Source organism: Phacochoerus africanus, chromosome X, assembly GCF_016906955.1.
Source record: "Phacochoerus africanus isolate WHEZ1 chromosome X, ROS_Pafr_v1, whole genome shotgun sequence".
Lineage (NCBI taxonomy): Eukaryota > Metazoa > Chordata > Mammalia > Artiodactyla > Suidae > Phacochoerus > Phacochoerus africanus.
The window spans coordinates 87,268,891-87,291,166 of record NC_062560.1 but is presented as its reverse complement, the minus strand read 5'-3'; the positions used below and the strand labels follow the sequence as shown (position 1 = coordinate 87,291,166).

General features: G+C 42.6%; 1 protein-coding gene and 1 long non-coding RNA gene across 5 annotated transcripts; one reads left to right on the top strand and one right to left on the bottom strand.

Moving 5' to 3' along the window:
• Nucleotides 1-1,365: 1,365 nt before the first annotated feature.
• Nucleotides 1,366-2,372, bottom strand: LOC125118513 (uncharacterized). The gene is made up of 2 exons (XR_007132836.1): nt 2,167-2,372; nt 1,366-1,670 (listed from the first exon to the last, which is right to left on the bottom strand). It is a non-coding gene; the product is annotated as an uncharacterized LOC125118513 (long non-coding RNA).
• A 5,496-nt stretch (nt 2,373-7,868) lies between these two features.
• ARMCX2 (armadillo repeat containing X-linked 2) lies at nt 7,869-12,549 on the top strand. 4 transcript variants are annotated; one of them, XM_047765351.1, is made up of 6 exons: nt 7,869-7,970; nt 8,233-8,340; nt 8,631-8,649; nt 9,268-9,331; nt 9,646-9,719; nt 10,067-12,549. In XM_047765351.1, the coding sequence occupies exon 6, from the start codon at nt 10,196-10,198 to the stop codon at nt 12,146-12,148; it is 1,953 nt and encodes a 650-aa protein (XP_047621307.1). In that variant the 5' UTR covers nt 7,869-7,970; nt 8,233-8,340; nt 8,631-8,649; nt 9,268-9,331; nt 9,646-9,719; nt 10,067-10,195; the 3' UTR covers nt 12,149-12,549. The 4 variants fall into 4 exon arrangements, with proteins under 4 accessions (XP_047621307.1, XP_047621304.1, XP_047621303.1 ...); XM_047765348.1 differs by having other exon boundaries at nt 8,590-8,649; XM_047765347.1 differs by having other exon boundaries at nt 8,233-8,649.
• Nucleotides 12,550-22,276: the final 9,727 nt, after the last annotated feature.

The window sequence follows — 22,276 nt, the reverse complement described above, 5'->3', positions numbered from 1 at the left end:
AGATTTCACTTACTGGGCTGGTACATCCATCCCTCTAGCTGCTATGAACATTAGTTGCTAAAGATTCATAGTCTCACTCTTGTCAGAGGATACCTCAGAGCTAAAACCCCTTCTCTCTCACACCAACTCAGCCATACGCCAAGGCTTTCAGTCAGTGGATCCAAAGCCTGTCTCCTTTGTCTCAAGATGGATCTCTTCTCTAATGTCCTTCACATCCCAGAGCTGCCCTGGAACTCAGGATGAGGCTACACTTCAGCTGAACTACATCTATGCCTAGTTTCTCCCCTGTCCTATCCTGCTCCCCTCACCTCCGTACATATTTCATCTGAGGACACGCCCTCAATAAACCACTTTCAGAAGAATCCCCATGGTCCTGCTTCTAGGGAACACTACTTTAGACACAGGACTATCGATTTGTTTCATCTCTTTAGCCATCTGGGTTCTCTGCTTTCCCTTTCTCAGTCCAATCAGTTCTCTACTTTTTTGCCTCAGAGAAAGTGTGTGGCAGGACTTCCCAGATTTTATTTCCCCCAAATCCAAGGTGAAGAAAGTTCAGGGAGTGAGGAATTTCTCTCACACTAAAAAGAAAGCCCCTCTCCCATGGGAGGGAAAAAGGGAGAGTTCTCTGAGCCCTTTGAGCAGATGAGACTATTTGCCTGATTTCTGACAACCCAAAAGAAAGAGTAGGAACCCGAGGCTACTGGCCACATGATGTACCTGGAAGGCTGGATACTATCCAGGAGGCTCCCAGCCTCACCAAATTCCTATGCCCTCTTTCCCAAGCATGGCACAAAAGCTGCCTAACTGGTCCTTCTGGAGACTGGAATGATGTGTATCACAGCTATAACTGGTGTGGAAAGACATCCTCTCATAAGTCTATGTATGGAGTTCCCATTGCAGCACAGTGGAAATGAATCCTACTAGTATCCATGAGAATGTGGGTTCGATCCCTGGCCTTCATCAGTGGGTTGGGGATCCAGCATTGCTGTGAGCTGTGGTGTATGTGATCTGTGGTGTAGGCCAGCAGCTGCAGCTCTGATTCGACCCCCAGCCTGGGGACTTCCATATGCCACGGTGCAGCCCTCCCCCCAGAAAAGTCTATGTAGACTTCCCCTACAGTTATTTTTTAGAAAATAAGGCATGTAATATTTCTTTCCCATCTGAAAGACCAACAAAAGAAGATTATGACTATTATGTTAATGAAATAACATGTTAAAAGACTGATTTATGAAGCACATTTGTTTACTAACAAAAGGCATACCCCTGCAATGTAACCTGAAAAAAATAATTCCGGATCATACCCAGCATAATTGCAATAATGTTAAATACACACATCCACATTCTTACACAGATAGAAAGACAAGGCTTAGTTAATTATCTGTGGTTTATTTCTTATTTTCTTCCTTACAGTTTCCTGTATTTTCTAAACTTTTTGTAGGCAGGATTAATGTCTTTCGAATCAGCTGGTCTCTTCTTGTTCTGCTCTCCACCAAACGTCAGTCGGTATATGTAGTACCAGGAGCCAGCCCCGACCACCAGGCCCGTAGCCATCAAGCCCAAATTCTGAGCACGGCCCATGTCGCAGCAGGAGCGAGTATCTCAGGGGTCTCCTTTCTCTCAAAGGCTAGTGAGAACCGGTCAGATGCGGAGTCTGAAACTGCAAGCTGTATCTAAGGGGCGGGGGTGTAGGGGGTGGGAGAAGGAAGAAGGAAATGAGGCGTTGAGCTTCTTTTTCTTTTGCATCATCAACCCACCTCTGATCGATGGCCCGGCAGACAGGGACAAACCAAAGCCAGAACCAGACCGGAACAAACAGGACACAGTGGGGACTCAGGGTTCTGGTGAATGCGGCGAACGCATCAACACCCAAAAAAGGGTTCCAACCTGGACCCTCCCCTGTAGGTTCAGGTGAGCAGGCCTGTCTCTCACCTCACAGTCCCCCATTGCTCCGCTCCCTGATAACCGATTCCTCCCCTACCCCCACCTCCTCCCGCTCTAGGCACCGACGCCAACCATTTCATCTGCCTTTTACAAAGCAGGACAAGGAAAAGAGGCTGGGTTCGGGTGTCTCACCCGTGGGGGAACAGAGAAGCGCCTCCAAACTCGAAAATCAAATCGTACCCCCCACCCTCACTCCAGTAGTCTCCAACCAACACCCACCCTCACCGTGACCGACAGGAATCGGTAAGGGTTTCCTCTTCGTCCTCCTTCTTCTTTGCCCACAGTCACGCCACTCCAAGGCAATCCGGAGCTGGTTACCTGAGCAAGAACCGCTATCTGGACCGAGGCTTCAACACACCAGCTCCTGGTCACGTGAGGCGACGTCACTGGTGAGTTCGGGTCCCAAATTTCCCCTCCTATTATTAGCAAAGCAGAGGATGACCCGCCCCCCTCCCATCCCCCAGCACCACCACCACCACACAAGACACTGTCGCTCTTTTTAGTCATTGCACACCCAACAGATGTGTCCTCTTTGTTTACAAAGAGACATGTATCATAAACAATCGTTGAAAGGGACCGCATTTTCTCCTGGGCTATTGGCCAATTTTACTACTTCCCTGGGGAATGGTCCCCTCTTTTTCTCTGCTCCCTCCACCTTTTTTCTTTGGAACCACTAATTTTCACCTCTTCAGTTCTGAAAATACCAGGAAATAGGGATGGAGCAAGGGGTGTCAGGAAGGGAAGCAGAGAGTGGGGGTGGATTTTTAAAAATTTTCTCATTAGCACAATTCTCTTTCTTTTTTTCATTTACCCAAATGTGTATTATTTTTATTATCAGAAAATATGGTAGAACTATTTTTATTTAAGAAAAAAAGATTATTTTTTAAAGGCAGGTATCATATGATCATTCTCTCTACATAATGAATTTTATACATGCCACTCAAAGCAGTCTTTATGTCTTTTACATCTTGTCACATGACAAGACCCTGATTTAGCTAATCATTTATCTGAGAGTTTAAAAATCTGTTAATATAGCATAACCAACTAGGCTTTATTTTTGGACTACAAGAAAGTTGTTGCAAAGGCAATGTCTGAAAGCCATTCCTTTATTTATTCATTTATTCAACATATTTACTGAGCACCTGCTGTATTGTGTGGCCCTTACACTGCAGTGAGAGAGAAAAACGATAAACAAGGTAAATAAACAATATGAATAGTATATTGTAGTGACACATAATAAAAAAATTAAAAGCAGGAAAAGGAGATATGAAAAGTCAAGATGGGTTAAACTTTCAGATAGGGTGGCCAGAGAAGGAATCACTAGAAAGGTGACATTTGAGTAAAGACCTGAAATCAGTGAGGGATCTAAGTGTGGTGATATACGGGGAAAGAATATTCCAGGCAAGAAGACAAGTAAATATAAAGGCTCTGTGAAGGTAACAAGCCCAGAATGTTCCAGAAACATCAAGGAGGCCAGGATCGCTGACCTGGAGAGAAAGCAGTAGAAGACAAAGCAGAAAGGTAATAAGGTTTTGCTTGTTTTTTCCATTTTTTAGGGTTTTTTTAATTTTTTTAAAAAAGTATAGTTGATTTACAATGTTGCCCCAATTTCTGCTGTACAGCATATATATATATATATATATATATATATATATATATATATATGAGTGTATATATACACCTACATATGTGTGAAGCGACCCAGTCATATGCATACACACGCACACACACACACACTCTTTTTCTCATATTATCTTACATCGTGTAATAAGGTGTGAAGAGAGTAGGGCCTTGTCAGTTGTAGTAAGGACATTTTGCACTTACTCTAAACAAGGGGAAGTGGATGGGGAGTTTGAACTTGAGGGATGCATTAAGAATAAATTATAGAGAGACTAGAATGACAGGGAGACAGGTTTATCTACATCATTAACTGCAACAGCAAACTGAAGGAGACAATAAATCTTACAAAGCATTTGATAAACTGAATCAGCCAGTCCTAAATTTAAAAAAAACACACCTATGAGTAAAATAGGAATAGGTGGAAATTTTGTTTATGCAGTAAAGCAAAATTTTATATATATATATATATATTATACATACATAATTTAAAGAATTGTATATATAATTTAATGAATTATTCTTTGTTAAATTAAATTAAGTATAAAAGAAAATATCCTTAGTCTGATGAAGACTATACCAGAGGTTCTGACCTAGGAGATTCCTCACTCCTATGGGCTACCAAGACCACAGAATATATGACTTACATCTACTCACTGATATTAATTCTTTCTACTAGTTTTTGTGTGGCACTGGTAAACATAAGTAAAACTAACCTTGAAAAAGGATACAATATTAGAAACAGCAAAAGTTACATTAAATGTCTGGAGTCCCCGTCGTGGCTTAGTGGTTAATGAATCCGACTAGGAACCATGAGGTTTCGGGTTCGATCCCTGGCCTTGCTCAGTGGGTTAAGGATCCGGCGTTGCCATGAACTGTGGCATAGGTCGCAGACGCGGCTCAGATCCCGCGTTGCTGTGGCTCTGGTGTAGGCCAGCGGCTACAGCTGCGATTCGACCCCTAGCCTGGGAACCTCCATATGCCGTGGGAGCGGCCCAAGAAAATGGCAAAAAGACCAAAAAAAAAAAAAAAGTTACATTAAATGTTGACACATAACAGGTATTCCCATTTTCTTCCAGAACAAGATCAGGAGGCTCTCAAGCAGCACCATTAGTCAACATAGTTGTGGAAGGTCTAGTCAGTACAGCACATGCAGAAAAAGAAAGGACAAAAATGTTATAAATATTGGAAAGGAAGAAATGTAAAATATCATCATTTAAAGATGGTTAAGTATACATAGCTCAAAAAACCAAAGGTGTCACTTGAAAACTATTAGACTAATAAATTTGTCATATAATAATACATGAATATATAATAAATACATAAATAAATATATAGTAGTAGAACATTTTCCTTAAGCAGAAGCTTACCTATCAGAAATTGTAGTTGCAGGAGTTCCCGTCGTGGCGTAGTGGTTAACGAATCCGACTAGGAACCATGAGGTTGCGGGTTCTGTCTCTGGCCTTGCTCAGTGGGTTAGGGATCCGGCGTTGCCGTGAGCTGTGGCGTAGGTCGCAGACGCGGCTCGGATCCCACGTTGCTGTGGCTCTGGTGTAGGCCGGTGGCTACAGCTGCGATTCCACCCCTAGCCTGGGAACCTCCATATGCCGTGGGAGCAGCCCTAGAAAAGGCAAAAAGACAAAAAAAAAAAAAGAAATTGTAGTTGCAGAAAGGAATAGCATTTCAGCCACAGGAACGATTAAATACCTAGGAAAAAAATCTAACAAGTAATAGGAATTACTTAGGTGAAGAAACTTATAACATTTGATTATCAAACATAAAAATAGATCTGAGAAAAATGGAGACACATCACATTCCTAGAGGGGAAGTCTCAGTTTTAAGATGCTAATGTGCCTCAAATTAATCTGCAGATTTACTGCAATTACAATCCCAATCCCAAATGCTTATTATTTGTTGATTGTTGTTCAATTTGGAACTTGATTAATAAGCACAAATGCACTTACTAATATGTGCATAAAAAGAAAGTTGGAAATTGCTAGTAGCCACTTTCCCTGTATACTTTATATATTTCCTTATTGGTTAGACTATTTTTAACCATCATATTTATATTTTACCTTTATTACCAGAAAAAAAAAACCCAAAATATTTCTAGTCTGGACTACTTTATATAACAGACTCTGTAAGCTACCATATTGATTCTTAATATCTAGAGCAGGGATCCCAGACCCCTTGAGAAACTGGTGAGGTCAATGACTTCTACTGTATCCTGCCCCCAAATGCACTTAATCACACATACACTAACAAAACCTTCCATACAGTTTCACGTAGAACACAGAGGTGGCCAGCTGAGAATGCCTACTGTAGGTTAATCAATATGGTCAGTGGGGAGAGTCCCTTGAGCCCAGGCATACTTTTGGCTGAGGGGGCACCAAGGTGGGCGTGGGATTCGGGCTGTGACCCTGCAACAAGGTTGGGTTCTTCCTGAGTGCTCTGAGGTAAGGAGGTCAGAGGAGAGAGGCCAGCAAGCTGCACCTCTCAGGCTAGGTGGTAGCAGCAGACAACGTCAGGAGCAAGGTTAATAACCTTGAATAAGGGCAGAGCAGAGCAAGCAGGCCTGGGTGCTTCCCCCAGCAATCTTCCTGGAAACCAGCAGCTTCAGGGGTAGGTTGGTAACAGCAATCTCTTCTGTGTATCCCTGAGTTATCTCTGTGGGAATTTGAGGGAGAGAGAGAGAAGCCAAAGGCATTTACTCAGGTTAGTCACCTCAGTAAAGGTGACACTTACCACCTTGGTCCTCTGTCCATGTGTACTTTTGGGATGAGCAACAGAGGCAGGTGCTAGAACACAGGGAATGAGAGGCTTTGGAATATAGGAGAGGTGGGAGAGCAGCACCTTCCTCCCTCCCCTCTTGGCAGGACTGGAAGGGTTTGACCATCTCTGCATCCCTCACATCATTTCCTTGGTGGGACAGCTCTTTCTTTTGCCCAGAGCTGAATCACAAAACTGGAACTCAATTCAGGGACAGGTGTTAAAACTGTCATGGTTACAGCCATCAAATTAAAAGAGGTTCACACAGCAGTCAGCAGTGGTTTAAGAACAGTAAATAAATGTGTTTCTCTAACGGAACAAGACGGGACCATTTATTTATCCAACTTAAAAGCTGTCCCGGAAGGAGGAAAAGTAGCATATTTTCTGTCCAAAATAAATAAGATCAGACAACTGAACATGTCTCCACGGATCAATTTACAGATCGTATGGAAACACGCTTATCTTGTTGAGAAAAAATTCCATTTTAAAATATTCAAATACCTTAGCATGTTTTGAAAACTATTTCCTACATGACCAATAGAGTTCATTTTCTACGTGGTAAAAATTAATCAAAATTAATGATGCCTTCCAGTATTAGTGGGAAATCTTTTTTAAAAAACACTCCTGGAGTTCCCGTCATGGCGCAGTGGTTAACGAATCCGACTGGGAACCATGAGGTTGCGGGTTCGGTCCCTGCCCTTGCTCAGTGGGTTAAGGATCCGGCGTTGCCGTGAGCTGTGGTGTAGGTTGCAGACGCGGCTCGGATCCCGCGTTGCTGTGGCTCTGGTGTAGGCCGGTGGCTACAGCTCCCATTCAACCCCTAGCCTGGGAACCTCCATATGCGGTGGGAGCGGCCCAAGAAATAGCAACAACAACAACAACAAAAAAGACAAAGAGACAAAAAAAAAAAACACTCCTACTCTTTTATTTATTTTTTTATTTTATTTTATTTATTTATTTATTTATTTTTTGGTTACTGCTTCCCACACTGAACACTTGTTTTGTTGTATTTTCTTATTATAATAATAAAGGGTGGTGAATTGCTTTAAAAACAAAACGGAAAAGTATTACACAAGACCCCACTGCCACTCCTTGTCTCCTTTCTGTCATTCCATCTCTTACTTATATTGGAGCAGGGGCCCAAGTGCAAGGTAAATGGTGGGTACTAGCAGGTGGGGGGTGGTTGGAGGTGGAACTAGGGGAGAGTGTCCAGTTGCTCAGGAAAGGATGAGACAATTCCCTAACCAAAAAAAAGGTAAAAATTGTCAATAGCCCTCCAAGAAGATGCATCCCTTCCCCCGTAATCAGAGAAAGGCAAATTCTGACACAGGGAGAAAGGGCTGCTTTTGGCCTCTAGGACTACAAAGACAAAAAAAATGAGTGACAGGACCTGATGGGTGGGGTGACGTGGGAGTGGGGGTAAAGGAGGGGGCGCTTGCTCTTGGTGGGAGTGGAAATTGGGGGCCCAAGCTTACTGGCGATGCAGCCCTCACGTGACCGGGGGCTGACGTGGGCAAAGATACTTAAAGCCCTGACCGCCGTCCTCCGTCCTCCTCTGGGTACCAACTCTCTTGCGCTGCGCACTGCCGTGCGTTTAACCCAGGCGAGGAGGAGGAGGAGAAAATTCCCCCAGGTCCGGGCAGGTGGGTGTGAGGGTGGGCATGGCCTGGCATCCCTGATTGGGGGTAGCCCAGAGATGAGGGAGTCTGAAGCCGCGGGTGTCTGCGCCTCACCCGCCCCCGGCCGGCTCTCTGGACCCCCGCGCTCAGTCGCAGCTCATTTTGGTGGGCGGCGGGGAGATGGGAGGGGGGAACGTAAAGATGCTGATATACTTGTGGAGAATCCGTTTACTTCCTCTCCCAGCCAGTGTTTTATTTATTTGTTTGTTTTGTTTTTGACACTCAGGCCCCGCACCCCACATCCCGTCCTGTTTTGAGAGGAAAAGGGAAGAGAAATAAACGTGGCAGCGCGTATAAGGCCAGTGGGGAAGCTGGGAAAAGGGTGATTGGAAGGGTACGCAGTTAGGAAACGTTCAGGCCTGTTCACCCCCATTCTCACTTTGCAGATACCTCTCCCGACCACCGCCCCCTCCCGCTCCCCTCCCCCACGTCGGCCCCTCATTATTTGGGGGCGCTGGGAAATGGTTGTGCCAGCCTTTGTAGGGGAGGTGGGAGGTCTAGCTCTGTCTGGGCTTCAGAGGAGGGGATACCCTGAGAGAATCTGGTATTAAACCGCGGTGCTAAGTCCCAGGTTGCTTTCCAGACACCTCCGGCCCACACAGCCCTTCACCCCCGTTTTTTCAGTCCTGAAAAAGGAGTTCAGGTACGCTGGTGGGACAAATGGCGGTTAACTGGGGATCGCGATGGGGGGTGGGAGGCGGAGCCCAGAGCGGAGAAACAGTGAAAAATCATGACCCTCAAACCCAAAGGGCAAACATTGGGTCCAAGTTCTGCAGGTTGATGCCATGCCTGGGGGCTGGGGACTGAAAAATGAGGCGCTAGATTGTTTGGCCATAATCCCCAGGCTTCGCAGTACCCCCGCCCCGCCCCGCCCCGCCCCGCCCCGCCCCTCCCCTTTCCCCCCCCTCCCCTTTCCCCCCCCTCCCCTCCCCTTCCCCCCCCTCCCCTCCCCTTCCCCCCCCTCCCCTCCCCTCCCCTCCCTCTCCGGTGCAGGAGAAGGGGTGTGGCCGTCGGTCGAGAAATGGCGGACGGAGGCGGGGCAAAGGGAAGGAGGGGTTGAGAGTCTGGGGAGTCTGCGCGGGGGCAGGGGTTGGAGTGGGAGGGGAGGGGTGAGAAGAGTTGAGGGAATGGAGAGATGGAACCATTTGTCATTCTGTTACTGTGAATGCTAAAAAGCAACTGGGGACTCCAGTCTTGGGTCGGTTCCATCCACCAGACTCTTAAGTCTCCAACGTCTGCTGTCTGTATTTCTGCCCTTCAGTCTGTCTTTAGGATGAAGCCCTAACTGAAGTGAAGGAAGGAGAGACAGCCCTGAACCTGTGGAGGTCAGTGTTGGGGGGTGGGAACTGTCTGGGAAGCCCCTGGGTGGGTGTGGCAGAAACCAGACCCAAAATTGGGACAGAAACGGGGGCCCCTATCTTCTCCCTCTTTAAAGACACTCTTGCTTTGGGCCTGTCCTTTTTAGTGCAGCACAAGAGGTGTGGCATTTGCTTTCTTAAACAAGGGTTTGAGGAGAAAGAGATATAGAGGAAAAGAGTAGCCCCAGGGGGAGGGGGGAACTTGACCATAGGGGTTCAAATCAGGAAAGGAATCCATCTATCAAAAGCCCCCAAACACCCTTTCTGGGATATCTCCGCAGGTCAGTCTGTCTTTTGGGCCCTGCACAACTACAGGCCTGGTGGAAAATAGCACACTTGCTCCCGTTCCCATCAGGTTGGTACATGTATGAGCATCATATGGGGACCTTTGGGAGGGGGGTGATGGAATCAGAGCAGAATCTTGAGTTCTTTCTGGCTTTCCACAAGCTTTCTTGAAATCTATATGGTCTTCTTCCATGTTTAGGTGCTGGGTATGTTGACATTGGGCAGGGCAGTGTAGGGATGAAGATGTAGAAAACATTGGACAACCAGAGTCCTGAATCAGCTCACACAGGCCTTGACACCTTTATCTGGGTACTAGCCTGCCTACCAAGCATTATGTCCCCAAACTCTCCTCTAGCGAATCATGGTTAACAAGAAGTGAGCCAGACCCCTAAGCCTCCTTTTTCTCCTTTACCCCAGGTCCTCTTTGGCTTGCAGCCTCTGCAGAACTTGTGAGCCTGAGCTGAAGAGCCTCGCCTTGACGTGAACACACCACACTTGAGCACGCCAGCTCCACGCCCTGGATCATAGAATTACTCCAGCTGCGCCATGAGCAGAGTTCGGGATGCTGGCTGTGTGGCCGCTGGGATAGTGATCGGGGCCAGCGCCTGGTACTGTGTCTACAAATATGCCAGGGGAAGAAACCAGATGAAAAAGAGAGTAGCCAAGCCCAAGACCAGGGCTTTGGGTGGGACTGGAGCCAGGGCTAGAGCTGGACTAAGGGCTGGATTCACAATTGACCTTGGGCCAGGATTCAGTCCTCCAACCCCAGTATGCACTGGGGTAGAGGACAGGGCTCAGGATGAAGCCTCTGCTCTGGATAAGGCTGGAGCTGAAGCAGTGGCCCCAGCTGCATCTAGTGCTGAGGCTCAGACTGGGGCAGGAAGTCAGGCCCAGGAGGCAGAAGGGGCTGGGATTGGGCCTAAAGCTGAATCAGAAGCCACAGTGGCTTCTGCAATGGCACCACCTTCTTGCGAGGCAGAGGCTCCCATGGCTTCAGAGGCCCCCACAATGGCAGGGGCTCCTAAATTGGCAGAAGCTCCTAGCATAGCAGAGGCTCCCAGGGCTCCAGCAGTGCCTCCCAGGGTGCAAGCTCCTACCGAAGCAGCAGCACCTACTGAGGAGGTGGAGGCTCCCATACCAGCAATGCCTACTAGGGTAGCAGCACCGTCTGGGGCTGCAGCACCTCCTAGGGCTGCAGCAACTTCTGGGGCAGCAGCACCTTCTAGGGTAGCAGCACCTTCTGGGGCAGCAGCGCCTTCTGGGGCAGCAGCGCCTTCTGGGGCTGCAGTGCCTTCTGGGACAGCAGCACCTTCTGGGGCTGTAGAGGCTCCTGGGACTTCAGGGTCCCCTAGAACAGTAGTAGCCTCCAAGAAAGCAACCCCTGGAGCTCATACTGGGGCTATACCTAAGGCTGGATCAGCTACTGGAGCTGTACCCAAGGGTGGAGCTAAGGGTGGAACCAGGTCCCGGACTGGAGGCAAGGGCAAGGGCAAGAAAAATAAAGTTGAAGTAGATGAATTGGGGCTGGGCTTCCGCCCTGGAGATGGGGCTGCAGCAGCTGCTGCAGCCTCCGCTAATGGGGGGCAGGCTTTCCTGGCGGAGGTTCCTGATTCTGAAGAAGGAGAGTCTGGGTGGACTGACACAGAGTCAGAGTCAGACTCTGAGCCTGAGACCCAGCAGAGAGGGAGAGGGAGAAGACCCATTCCCATGCAGAAGCGTCCCTTTCCTTATGAAATTGATGAGATTCTGGGTGTCCGAGATCTCAGGAAAGTCCTTGCTTTGCTTCAGAAATCAGATGATCCTTTCATCCAGCAGGTAGCTTTGCTCACTCTGAGCAACAATGCCAACTATTCATGCAACCAAGACACAATTCGTAAGTTGGGAGGTCTTCCGATTATTGCAAACATGATCAACAAAACTGATCCCCACATTAAGGAAAAAGCCTTAATGGCCATGAATAACCTGAGTGAGAATTATGAAAATCAGGGCCGGCTTCAGGTATACATGAATAAAGTGATGGATGACATCATGGCCTCTAACCTGAACTCAGCAGTACAGGTAGTCGGACTAAAATTTTTAACAAACATGACTATTACTAACGACTACCAGCACCTGCTTGTCAATTCCATTGCAAACTTTTTCCGTTTGTTATCTCAAGGAGGTGGAAAAATCAAGGTTGAGATTTTGAAAATACTTTCGAATTTTGCTGAAAATCCAGATATGTTAAAAAAACTTCTCAGTACCCAAGTGCCGTCATCATTTAGTTCCCTCTACAATTCTTATGTGGAATCAGAAATTCTTATTAATGCCCTGACTCTGTTTGAAATCATCTATGACAATCTCAGAGCAGAAGTATTCAACTACAGAGAATTCAATAAAGGCTCCCTTTTCTACTTATGCACTGCCTCTGGAGTGTGCGTTAAGAAAATTCGAGCCTTAGCAGATCACCATGACCTCTTGGTGAAGGTGAAAGTGATAAAACTAGTGGACAAATTCTGATTGGCTGTGCGCTCTCAAAGACTGGAAGAAATGTCTGGTTTAGCAGTTGGGAAGCAATGAAAATTGAAAGTTACTGCTTTTCCACTCACTCATATAGTAAAGGAATCATTTCAGTGCCAGTTTTGACTAATATATCATCCAGAGTGATGTTATCTGTGACAGTCCAGCTTTAAGCGGAACCATTTTATGAATACCAAATAAATAGTCCTCTTGTACTGAAAACACATTTGTGACTTTAATCATGCTGCTTGAATGGAAATATTTTTACAGGTTCTTCTATGTGAATTGACAGTGAATCTGTCCGTCTTGAATATCCTACACTCCTACCATTTGTTTTGACTTGAATTTATCCACCAAAGACTTCATTTGTATATCATTAATAAAGTTGTATGTTTTGACTGACAAAAAATTGTTCTCTTTCTTGAATTTAAAATCTAGCTGGAGAGGCAAGGTACATAAATACAAAATACTAACAGTACCTGGATATTTGCTCATGTCAAATATATGCTTTCTGTTTAAATGAAACAGGAGTTTCTAGAAAGTTTCAAGGAGGACGAGCACACTTAAGCTGGGCCCTGAAGGACAGCATAAGAAAACACAGAAGGGCATTCCAGGAGGGGACATGGTTTGAAGAAAGGCAAGGAGGAAGGAAATCTGTTCCAGTGACAGGAAGGTAACCAGTTTGCCTTACAGAATGGAAGCTGTAAGAAGAGAAGTGATGAGAAATAAAGGTGGAAATGTAAGGTAAGAAAAGTTTGGGGAGTATCCTGCACCCCAGGCTGAGATATTGAAATATTATCCTGTCATTTTCTAGGAGTTACTGGACATTTTTAGCAAAGGAAAAATAATCTGGTGGCAATATGCAAAATGGATTGGCACTGGGATGGGGCTAGGTGTGGAGGCATTTGTTAGGAAGTTACTACGATAAATGAAGTATGAGATGATGAAGAGTGAAATAGGGTAGTGACTATAGGGAATGTTAGGGAATGATGATAATATGAGATGCTTTTGGAAAAAGAGGCACCAAGATTTGCTGACTTGGCTGTAGGTCGACAGAGAGGATGGATTGTATGATGTTGGGCAAGTTCTGACAGAGAAGGCCTTCTTTCTTGGGCAGTTCTGGCACCCAAGTAATGCAAAAATGAGTTACCGTTTCTTTTCTTTTCTTCCTTCCTCCCTTCCTTCCTTTCTCTCCTTCTTTATTCTTTCTTTCTTTCTTTTCATTCTTTCTTTCTCTCTTTCTCCTTTCTACCTCAACCACAGCATGCAGAATTTCCCAGGTCAGGGATCGAACACGTGCTGTGGCAGCAGTTACAACACCAGATCCTTAACCCACTAGGCCATCATTTCTTATGATGAGAAAAAGCAATGTGACAGAAAGAATGTCTCTTGGAGCAAAGAGTATGGGAACCCCACCCCTACCCCTGAGTTCACTTAAGAGCAGGAAGATCTTTCCCCTCCTCCCTGGCCTACTGAAGCAATGAAAGAAGAAAATGGAAGAAGTTCCAGAAATTTTCCAAACCCGGTCCACTTACCTACCACCTCTCATGAAATCTTCATTTTGGTGCAAGTGTACGGTAGGCTGTGGCAGAAATAGAGATAGGACTCCTGGGAGGGGGACACATAGAGAAGGAACAGGTTGGCATAATATATTGGTACGATTTATCTGGAAGGCTATTTAGTAATCTGCATAAGAAGCTTTAAAGATGTACCTGCCTTTCAGCCAACCCTTCTACTTGTAGGATCTCTTTTCCTAAGGAAATAACTCAAATAATTGTATACAGAGAAACATCAAGGATGTTCAATTGAGCAGTTTCTAAGAGAGAAAATAATAGACGCAACTTAAATGTCTAACACTACAGAACTGGCTAAACAATAGGTGACAAGTCCACATAGTAAAATATTATGCAACTATTGAAAACTGCAACGTGTATTTTTTTAAAGGGCTGCACCTGTGGCATATGGAAGTTCTCAGGCTAGGGGTTGAATTGGAGCTGCAGCTGCCGGCCTACACCACAGCCACAGCAACTCAGGATCCCAGTTGTGTCCACAACCTACACCAGAGCTCACGGCAACTCTGGCCCCTTAACCCACTGAGGAAGGCCAAGGATCGAACCTGCATCCTCATGGATACTGTTCGGGTTTGTAACCCGCTAAGCCACAACGGGAGCTCTCCAAAAAACTGCAATGAACTTCTATATTATTGGCATGAAAAGATATTTGCCATATATAGGAAGTCTGTGGCATTAGTCAAAAAAGTCTCCTGCAGGAGTTCCCGTCGTGGCTTGGTGGTTAATGAATTCGACTAGGAACCATGAGGTTGCTGGTTCGATCCCTGGCCTTGTTCAGTGGGTTAAGGATCCGGCGTTGCCGTGAGCTGTGGTGTAGGTTGCAGACGCAGCTCAGATCCCGCATTGCTGTGGCTCTGGCGTAGGCCGGTGGCTACAGCTGCGATTCGACCCCTAGCCTGGGAAACTCCATATACCACAGGAGTGGCCCAAGAAATGGCAAAAAGAAAAAAAAATGTCTCCTGCAATTGAAAGTCAATGAAAATTCAGATATTTATTATGTCACATCACTGTATCTTTATACAGACTTGGAATCAGTTTGTATACATCAGTGCTTCTAATGTGTAGTTCACAGATCACTACAGGTCCCTGAAACTGTAGGATCAGAATTATTTTCAAAATAATGTTAACATTCTACTTTGTATTTTTACTAGGTTGATATTTGCAGTAGTGGTGCAAAAGCAACAATGGGTAAAACTGCTATTGTCTCAGCATAGATCAAGACAGTGTTCCCAAAGTGATTGATTTCTGAATTATTTTCAAAATAATATTAACATTTTACTTGGTATTTTTACTAGGTCGACATTTGCAGTAGTGGTGCAAAAGCAATGGTGGATAAAACTGCTATTGTCTCAGCATAGATCAAGACAGTGTCCCCAAGGTGATTGGTTTCTTTATAGCTACACATTCAACAAATTTTGTAATCCAGTTTCATTTTAAAAGGTCCTTAGAGAGTTCCCACTGTGGCTCAGTGGGTTAAGGACCCAATGTTGTCTCTGTGAGGATGCAGGTTTGATCCCTGGCCTAGCTCAATGGGTTCAGGATCCAGCATTGTTGCAAGCTACAACATAGGTTGTAGATGTGGCTCAGATCTGGTGTTGCTGTGGCTGTGGCGTAGGCCTTAGCTGCAGCTCCAATTTGACCCCTAGTCTGAGAACAACTACATGCTGCAATTGCAGCTATTAAAAAAATAAATAAAAATTTAAAAAGTAATAAATAGGCCACCTTTGAGTTCCCTGATGGCCTAGTGGTTAAAGGATCCAGTGTTGTCACTGCTGTGGCTTATGTCTCTGCTGTGGCCTGGGTTCAATTCCCTGGCCTAGAAACTTCTGCATGCCACAGGTGTGGGAAAAAATAAATTTAAAAAAATTTAAAAATAAAAATAAAAGATCCTTAATGGAGTCCTTATTTATAATAAAATTATAATTTTATTAAATCTTGATGCTTGGGTACATATCTTGTTAAAATTCCATGTAATATGGGGGAGTTCCCGTCGTGGCGCAGTGGTTAACGAATCCGACTAGGAACCATGAGGTTGTGGGTTCGGTCCCTGCCCTTGCTCACTGGGTTAAGGATCCGGCGTTGCCGTGAGCTGTGGTGTAGGTTGCAGACGCGGCTCGGATCCCGTGTTGCTGTGGCTCTGGCGTAGGCCGGTGGCTACAGCTCCCATTCAACCCCTAGCCTGGGAACCTCCATATGCCGTGGGAGTGGCCCAAGAAATAGCAACAACAACAACAACAACAAAAAAGACAAAAGACAAAAAAAAAAATTCCATGTAATATGAACAGTGCACAAAGCACTTCTACTGCATAGCTTAATACAATGGCTGCCTTGAAAGAAAATACTTGCACAGTCATTTGAGTTGTGCACTGAATTAGCTGCTTTTTTCATGGAACATCATTTTTACTTGAAAGAATGTCAGAAAAACTATGGTTTTTCAGACTTGAGTATTAGGCAGTTTCTTGAAAATGAATGAGGTGAACTTTCAAGGGAAACAACTGACAGTAATTGTCAACAACAATAAGATTTGAACATTCAAGCAAAATTTGAATTTTGGAAAGCTTATAGCCACAGCCATAGGCTTGACAGCTTGTAATACTTAAGGATTTTCTGAAGGGATCAGTGGTGATAATAATGAGGTGAAGCCTTTTTTCCCCTTTTAGAAGAAAAATGATGGAGGACTCTGGGGCTTAATATTGGTCTTAGTTTTACTGTGACAAATGTAACCCATATGACATCAAACCCATGGTCATTTAATAAAGAATATCATTGCTGTGATGATAAGGTGACCCTGGGTGAGGCTAGACCCAAGATTGTTCCAACCCATAATAAGGAGAATCTGAAAGATGTCAATCCTGGAACACTAATGCCTTCTTCTGGATGAAGTAGAGGTGGTATCTCAAGTCATATACTGAAGATGGAGGCATTAACGTTTCTTGGTTTGATCTGAGATATGAGGGTAATCCAATCTGCTTACTTTGATCTAATTAGCAGTGGAAATTTCCATTCCCTTCAGATGAAACCTATACCTATATAGAGACATGTAGTCTGGCCTTATTAATGAGGTAAGAATCACACAATAGGCAAATACTTCATTTCTTAAAGTCTAAGTTTTTATTTATTAAATCATATCACGTGAGAATAACCAACATCATAGTCCAGGTGGTGTGGAGACTTAAAAAGGGAGTTCTTTGGAAATATTTAACTTAATAAAGTTATAACAATAGGCACCAGGAATTGAACAGCAGCTATACAATGTTCTATCATCCCTAAGTGTGATTGTTGAAATATTCCTTAGACATTCCATACTATAGTTTTTAACATCTACATTGCATGTCCAGGGCATAGGTGAATTGGGGGCAATTCTCACAACCATGTTTTCACTGAGTAATCCTGCCTTCCTTGTTTTAATTTACTGGTTTGGGTAAACAGTTGGATCAATATGTGATCATGGTCTTTTTTATTATCTTTAAATAATATGAACTGATAAATGAAAGGATTGAGAATACGGGACCGTCATTTTAGTGACAGAGCATAAGGATGAAGCGATACAAACTCCTGCTCTTGGGATCTCTGAGCTGCGTTTGTTTTCGTCTTCTATCATGCCAGATATTCAAATTTTCCATTACTTGTAAGATATATCACAACATTTTCCCTTAAATTCACTTTTTGTGCTTAAGAAAAGTCTAGAGACTAAGACTAAGACAAGAAATGGGGTAGTAAACAATAAGAAAGTGTAAGTTTCAAGAAAATGTGAGATATTTGGGTTGAGGTGGGCAAAATGCAAATAAGGATTCCTTTCACAATCTGGAGTCAAAAATTAATATTCTACAATTAACTGAGAGTCATTTTCCCTCTGACAATAAGTTCTAGATGACCTAAGGTTGTTGCTCCCGTAGAATGATTTCATAGAGAAGAGGATTTGGATGGGATCAGATGTTTGTTTCTAAGGTCATTGAGCAAATTTCAGTGAAAACTGGAAAATGGTAGACTAAACTAGGGAATATCTGATTCAATGTAAAAGATAAAATAGAGCAATTACAAAATCTTACTGCAAGAGTCTCTTTCCACTGAAAGCCAGCCATCATGCAGAGACAATTTGAAGAGTAAGTTTAGAGACTGGCTTTTTCCATTACTTAATTGTAATATCTGTTGAATGCACCACTTCATCACATTTCTTTAGTGGAAGGGGGAACACTGGTAACCTAAGTAGGTGATTTGGGAAATCCCGAGCCTTTCTGGACCTTTAAAAAATAGTTACCATGTGCCTGTCTTATAAGGAAAATAAATAGCTATTTACCTCATGCATTTTTTAAAATGATGATAAAATTTGCAATTAACCAAAATAAATAACAACTTTAAATGTATGGGCATTTAATAAAGTAACCTCGAAATATATAAAGAAAAAAAGAAATGAACGAGTCAGTAACCATGTGGGAAAACAACATATTTTTCTAAAATATTTAAAGGACAAGGAAAACAAAAAATAGTGGAGTTATAGAATTATGAACAACTCAACCAGCCGATTTAATGAAAATATATAGAATACTGCACCCAATAAAAGGAGAATACACTTTTTTCTCAAACACACATGGGACGTTTACAATAATGATCACATTCTTGGCTACAAAGCAAGTCTCAACAAATTTCTAAGAATCAGTATAAAGTTCACCTTATCTGACCAAAGAGCAATTTGAATAAAAATCAATAATAAAAAATCCATGTGTTTGGAAATTTTGAAATGTTTAAAAATAATCAATGGGTTAAAAAAAGGAAGCATAATAGAAAATTTTAATACAGAGAACTGAATAATAAAAAAGCTAAAGATTAAAATTTGTGGGATTCTGTAAAAACAGTATTTCTAGGGAAATTTATGGCCTTAAAATTGTATGTTATATAATACAACCAGAACAGGCAAATCTGTAAAGATGAAAAGTAGAATCATGGTTGACAAAGGCTGGAGGGGCAATGGAGGAGAGATGGGGAGTGACAGCTAAAGGGTATAGGATTTCTTTTGGGGGTGATAAAAATGCTTTAAAATTGATTGTGGTGATGGGCTGCACAACCTGGTGCATATACTAAAAAAACATTGAATAATACATTTTAAGTACGTGAATTTAGTATGTGAATTATGTCTCAATAAAGTTTTTATTTTTTTAATCTCATGTTAGACTAGAAAAAATGCTAAACATTGATAAGCTAACCATCCAAATTAAGAAGTTAAAACAAAGATCAACAGAATAAACATAAAGACAGAAGAATGAAAAAGACAAGAGCAGAAATAGGTGAAATGGAAAGCAAAAATATATTAGACAGCATCAACAAAGCCAAAAGCTAGTCCTGTGAATGACATACTAAAAAAAAGGAAAACTTTGGTGACATTAATCAAGGAAACAAAGTGTTAATAAACAATATAAGCAATGAGCAAGAAGACGTAATAAGCAAGCAGAGATTGTTAAAAATAAGAGAATATTATGATTAACTTTATGACAATGAATTTTATAATGGTGGATGAAATGGTTGAATTTCTTAAAAGATAGAACTTAACAAAACTGACTCAAAAAGAAACCCCAAAGATTTCTATAACTACCAAGGAAATTAAATCAGTAGTTTAAAAGTCCCTCTGCCTCCCCGCCTAAATAGGCTCAGATGGAATTGATAATTTCAATCTTGTAAAAACTCTTCCAGAGAACAGAAATAAGTAATACTATCTAATGCATTTTATGAGAGTAGTGCTAACCTGTATATCAAAACTGAAGTCAGTATGAAAAAGGAAAACTAGCTGTATCACATATAAACATAGATATAAAAATTTTAAACAAAATACCAGCAAGTGAATAGACTTGTGGTTGCCAAGGGGGTGGGGGAGGGAGTGGGATGGATTGGGAGCTTGGGGTTAATAGATGCAGACTATTACTTTTGGAATGGATTAGCAATAAGATCCTGCTGTGTAGCACTGGGAACTACTAGTCACTTATGATAGAGCATGATAATGTGAGAAAAAAGAATGTATACATGTACGTGCAACTGGGTCACCATGCTGTACAGTAGAAAAAAAATGATGTATTGGGGAAATAAAAAAAACAAAAATTGAAAAAAATACCAGCAAGTGGAATATATCAATGTATAAAAATTGTTTTTTCATAATCAATGTTGGAATGCAAAATTGGCTTAACATGAAAAAAAATGTATCAAAGCATCAGTGACATATTCTCACATATATGAAGTATTAAGACAAAAAGAGTTATGTCAATTTTGAAAAAATAAGGAGAAGGGAGAATAATTTTATTTTGTATACTACAAAATCACACATATTAGTGAGGATAACAATATGCTATGCTGCAGTAACAAATAAACCCCATAAATCTCAGTGAATAAACAAAGGGGTTTTTTTGTTTGTTTGTTTGCTTTTGTTTTTGCTTTTTAGGGCCACACCCATGGCATATGGACGTTTCCAGTCTAGGGGTCGAATTGGAGCTACAGCTGCTGGCGTACACCACAGCCACAGCAACACAGGATCCTTAACCCACTGAGTGAGACCAGGGATCAAACACACAACCTCATGGTTACTAGTGGGATTGTTTCTGCTGCAACACAATGGGAACTCCCCAAAGTTTATTTCTTGTTTCCATAAAATTTAAGTGTGGGTTGGGCAGCTTTCAGTCTCCCATGCAGTTACTCTTCCATCTTGTGGCTTCTTCCATCTCAAACATGGCCTTCTATACAAGATCTTAACTACTCTGGGCCAGAAGTTATTCACATTACTTTTGCTTGTCCATATGGCCCCAATATAAATGCTAAGGCAGACAGGAAAGTAGGAAAGGACAAATTTTGTAGTAAATTAAGTTTCCATATTTACTTAAGTCTGTCTCTAAGATTTTACATTTATCTATTTCTCTCTTACATATTTCTTTCATCACAATGAAATAGTAGGGGCAGCTAGTACTCACTAAATGATCTTTGTCCATTTTTAGACTTATTAGTGATAGCCACTCTGACTGTTGTGAGGTGGTACCTTATGGTAGTTTTGATTTGCATTTCTCTAATAATTAGTGATGTTGCCTGTTGGTGGAAGATGGAATTGATATTGATAGAATTGAGGAATTGATATGAGGAAACAAAGTAATAAATGAATAAAGGAAAGAGGAAGAGGTTTTGATTAGACCAAAGCAGATAGCATGATATGAAGGATGGTATATGATTAGTATAATCTTTATCATCTTAGGTCCAAAGAAAAAAAGGAAGGAAAGGGAAGAAGTCGATCAATAAATGTTGTAGTAGCATAAAAGGCTAAAAGTGTTGTAACAAAAAACCCGAAAATAGAATGACTTTAAAAACAAAAAAGTATATTATTTCTCACTCAAAAGAGTCTCAAGTTAATGTTCCAAGTCAGCAGGGAGGTTCTGCTGCATATCTATTCAGATGGTGAATGAGAAAAGAGAAAGCACAGATCAACCATGGAGATGCTTTATGAGGGAAAATCTGGAGGTGACTTACATCACCTCTGCCACAATTCATTGGCCAAGAATATGTCTTATGACTGCACTCAATCAAAAGGGACACTTACCATTGTTGTCTAGCTAGATACCTAGGAGGAAGAATGAATATTGGGGAGCACTAACAGCTTCTGCCACAATAGGCAAGAGCTTTGTGGAAGTAATTATAAAACATTATTAAAAGATATTAATCATCCAGGATGCTAGTCTCAGTGACTGCTTTTCCTGGCTCTGGGTATTAGTTTCCAAATGATTTCAGTCCCACTGGTATCTCTCACAAGGCTAGCCTGATCTTTAGGACCCCTCCCTCCACCTTCAATCCCCCAGGGCTGTAATGTCTTCCATTTCCCCTGCAACCATATCCATCTACCAAAATGGCAGGGGTGGGGGGAATTGGGGTTAGAGAATTGGCAGGAGGTCTGTAATAGGGGCAGAGAATAAACATGAGGTTTGTACTTACTTCCTCATATTTTCCAGTACAATTGCTGCCTTTAAAAATAAGCATCAGCATGCAATCATTTTTACCATCAGAAAAAAAGGCAAATAAATTATTTTCAGTGAAAAATTAATAAGGAATCAATTCAAGGAAAAAATTTATCATAAGAAATATTTCCAGCTTAAGAAAGAGGCCTCACTTCAGGCAAGTGCATTAATACAATTAAGTTTTACAATTGTACAATTGTTTTTCTACATAAGAAGTGTTGTAAATGTGCTTAAGGTATTTGATGAGTTTTTAGACTGAATCCTCCTAAACAATGAGATTCAACTCTAGGCAAAGGGAAGAGCTGTGAGGCTGAGGCAGCTGAGAGTGTGAGGGTTGCAAAGATGGTCTGTCCCTGTCTTGTCAAGATGGGCGTAAAGTATTGTCTCCCAACCCTTTCTCATATTCCACAGCCTCTCATTCTTTGCACCTGACTCTATTGTACACTTCAAAAATATACTTGAACAAGTGATGAGGGTGGTAATCTGAGTAAATGCCTTTGGCCCCTTCTATCCCTCTCCCAAATTTCCATAGAGATGACCCAGCCCCAACATATATGGCAGCACTGTTCCCACCAATGGGA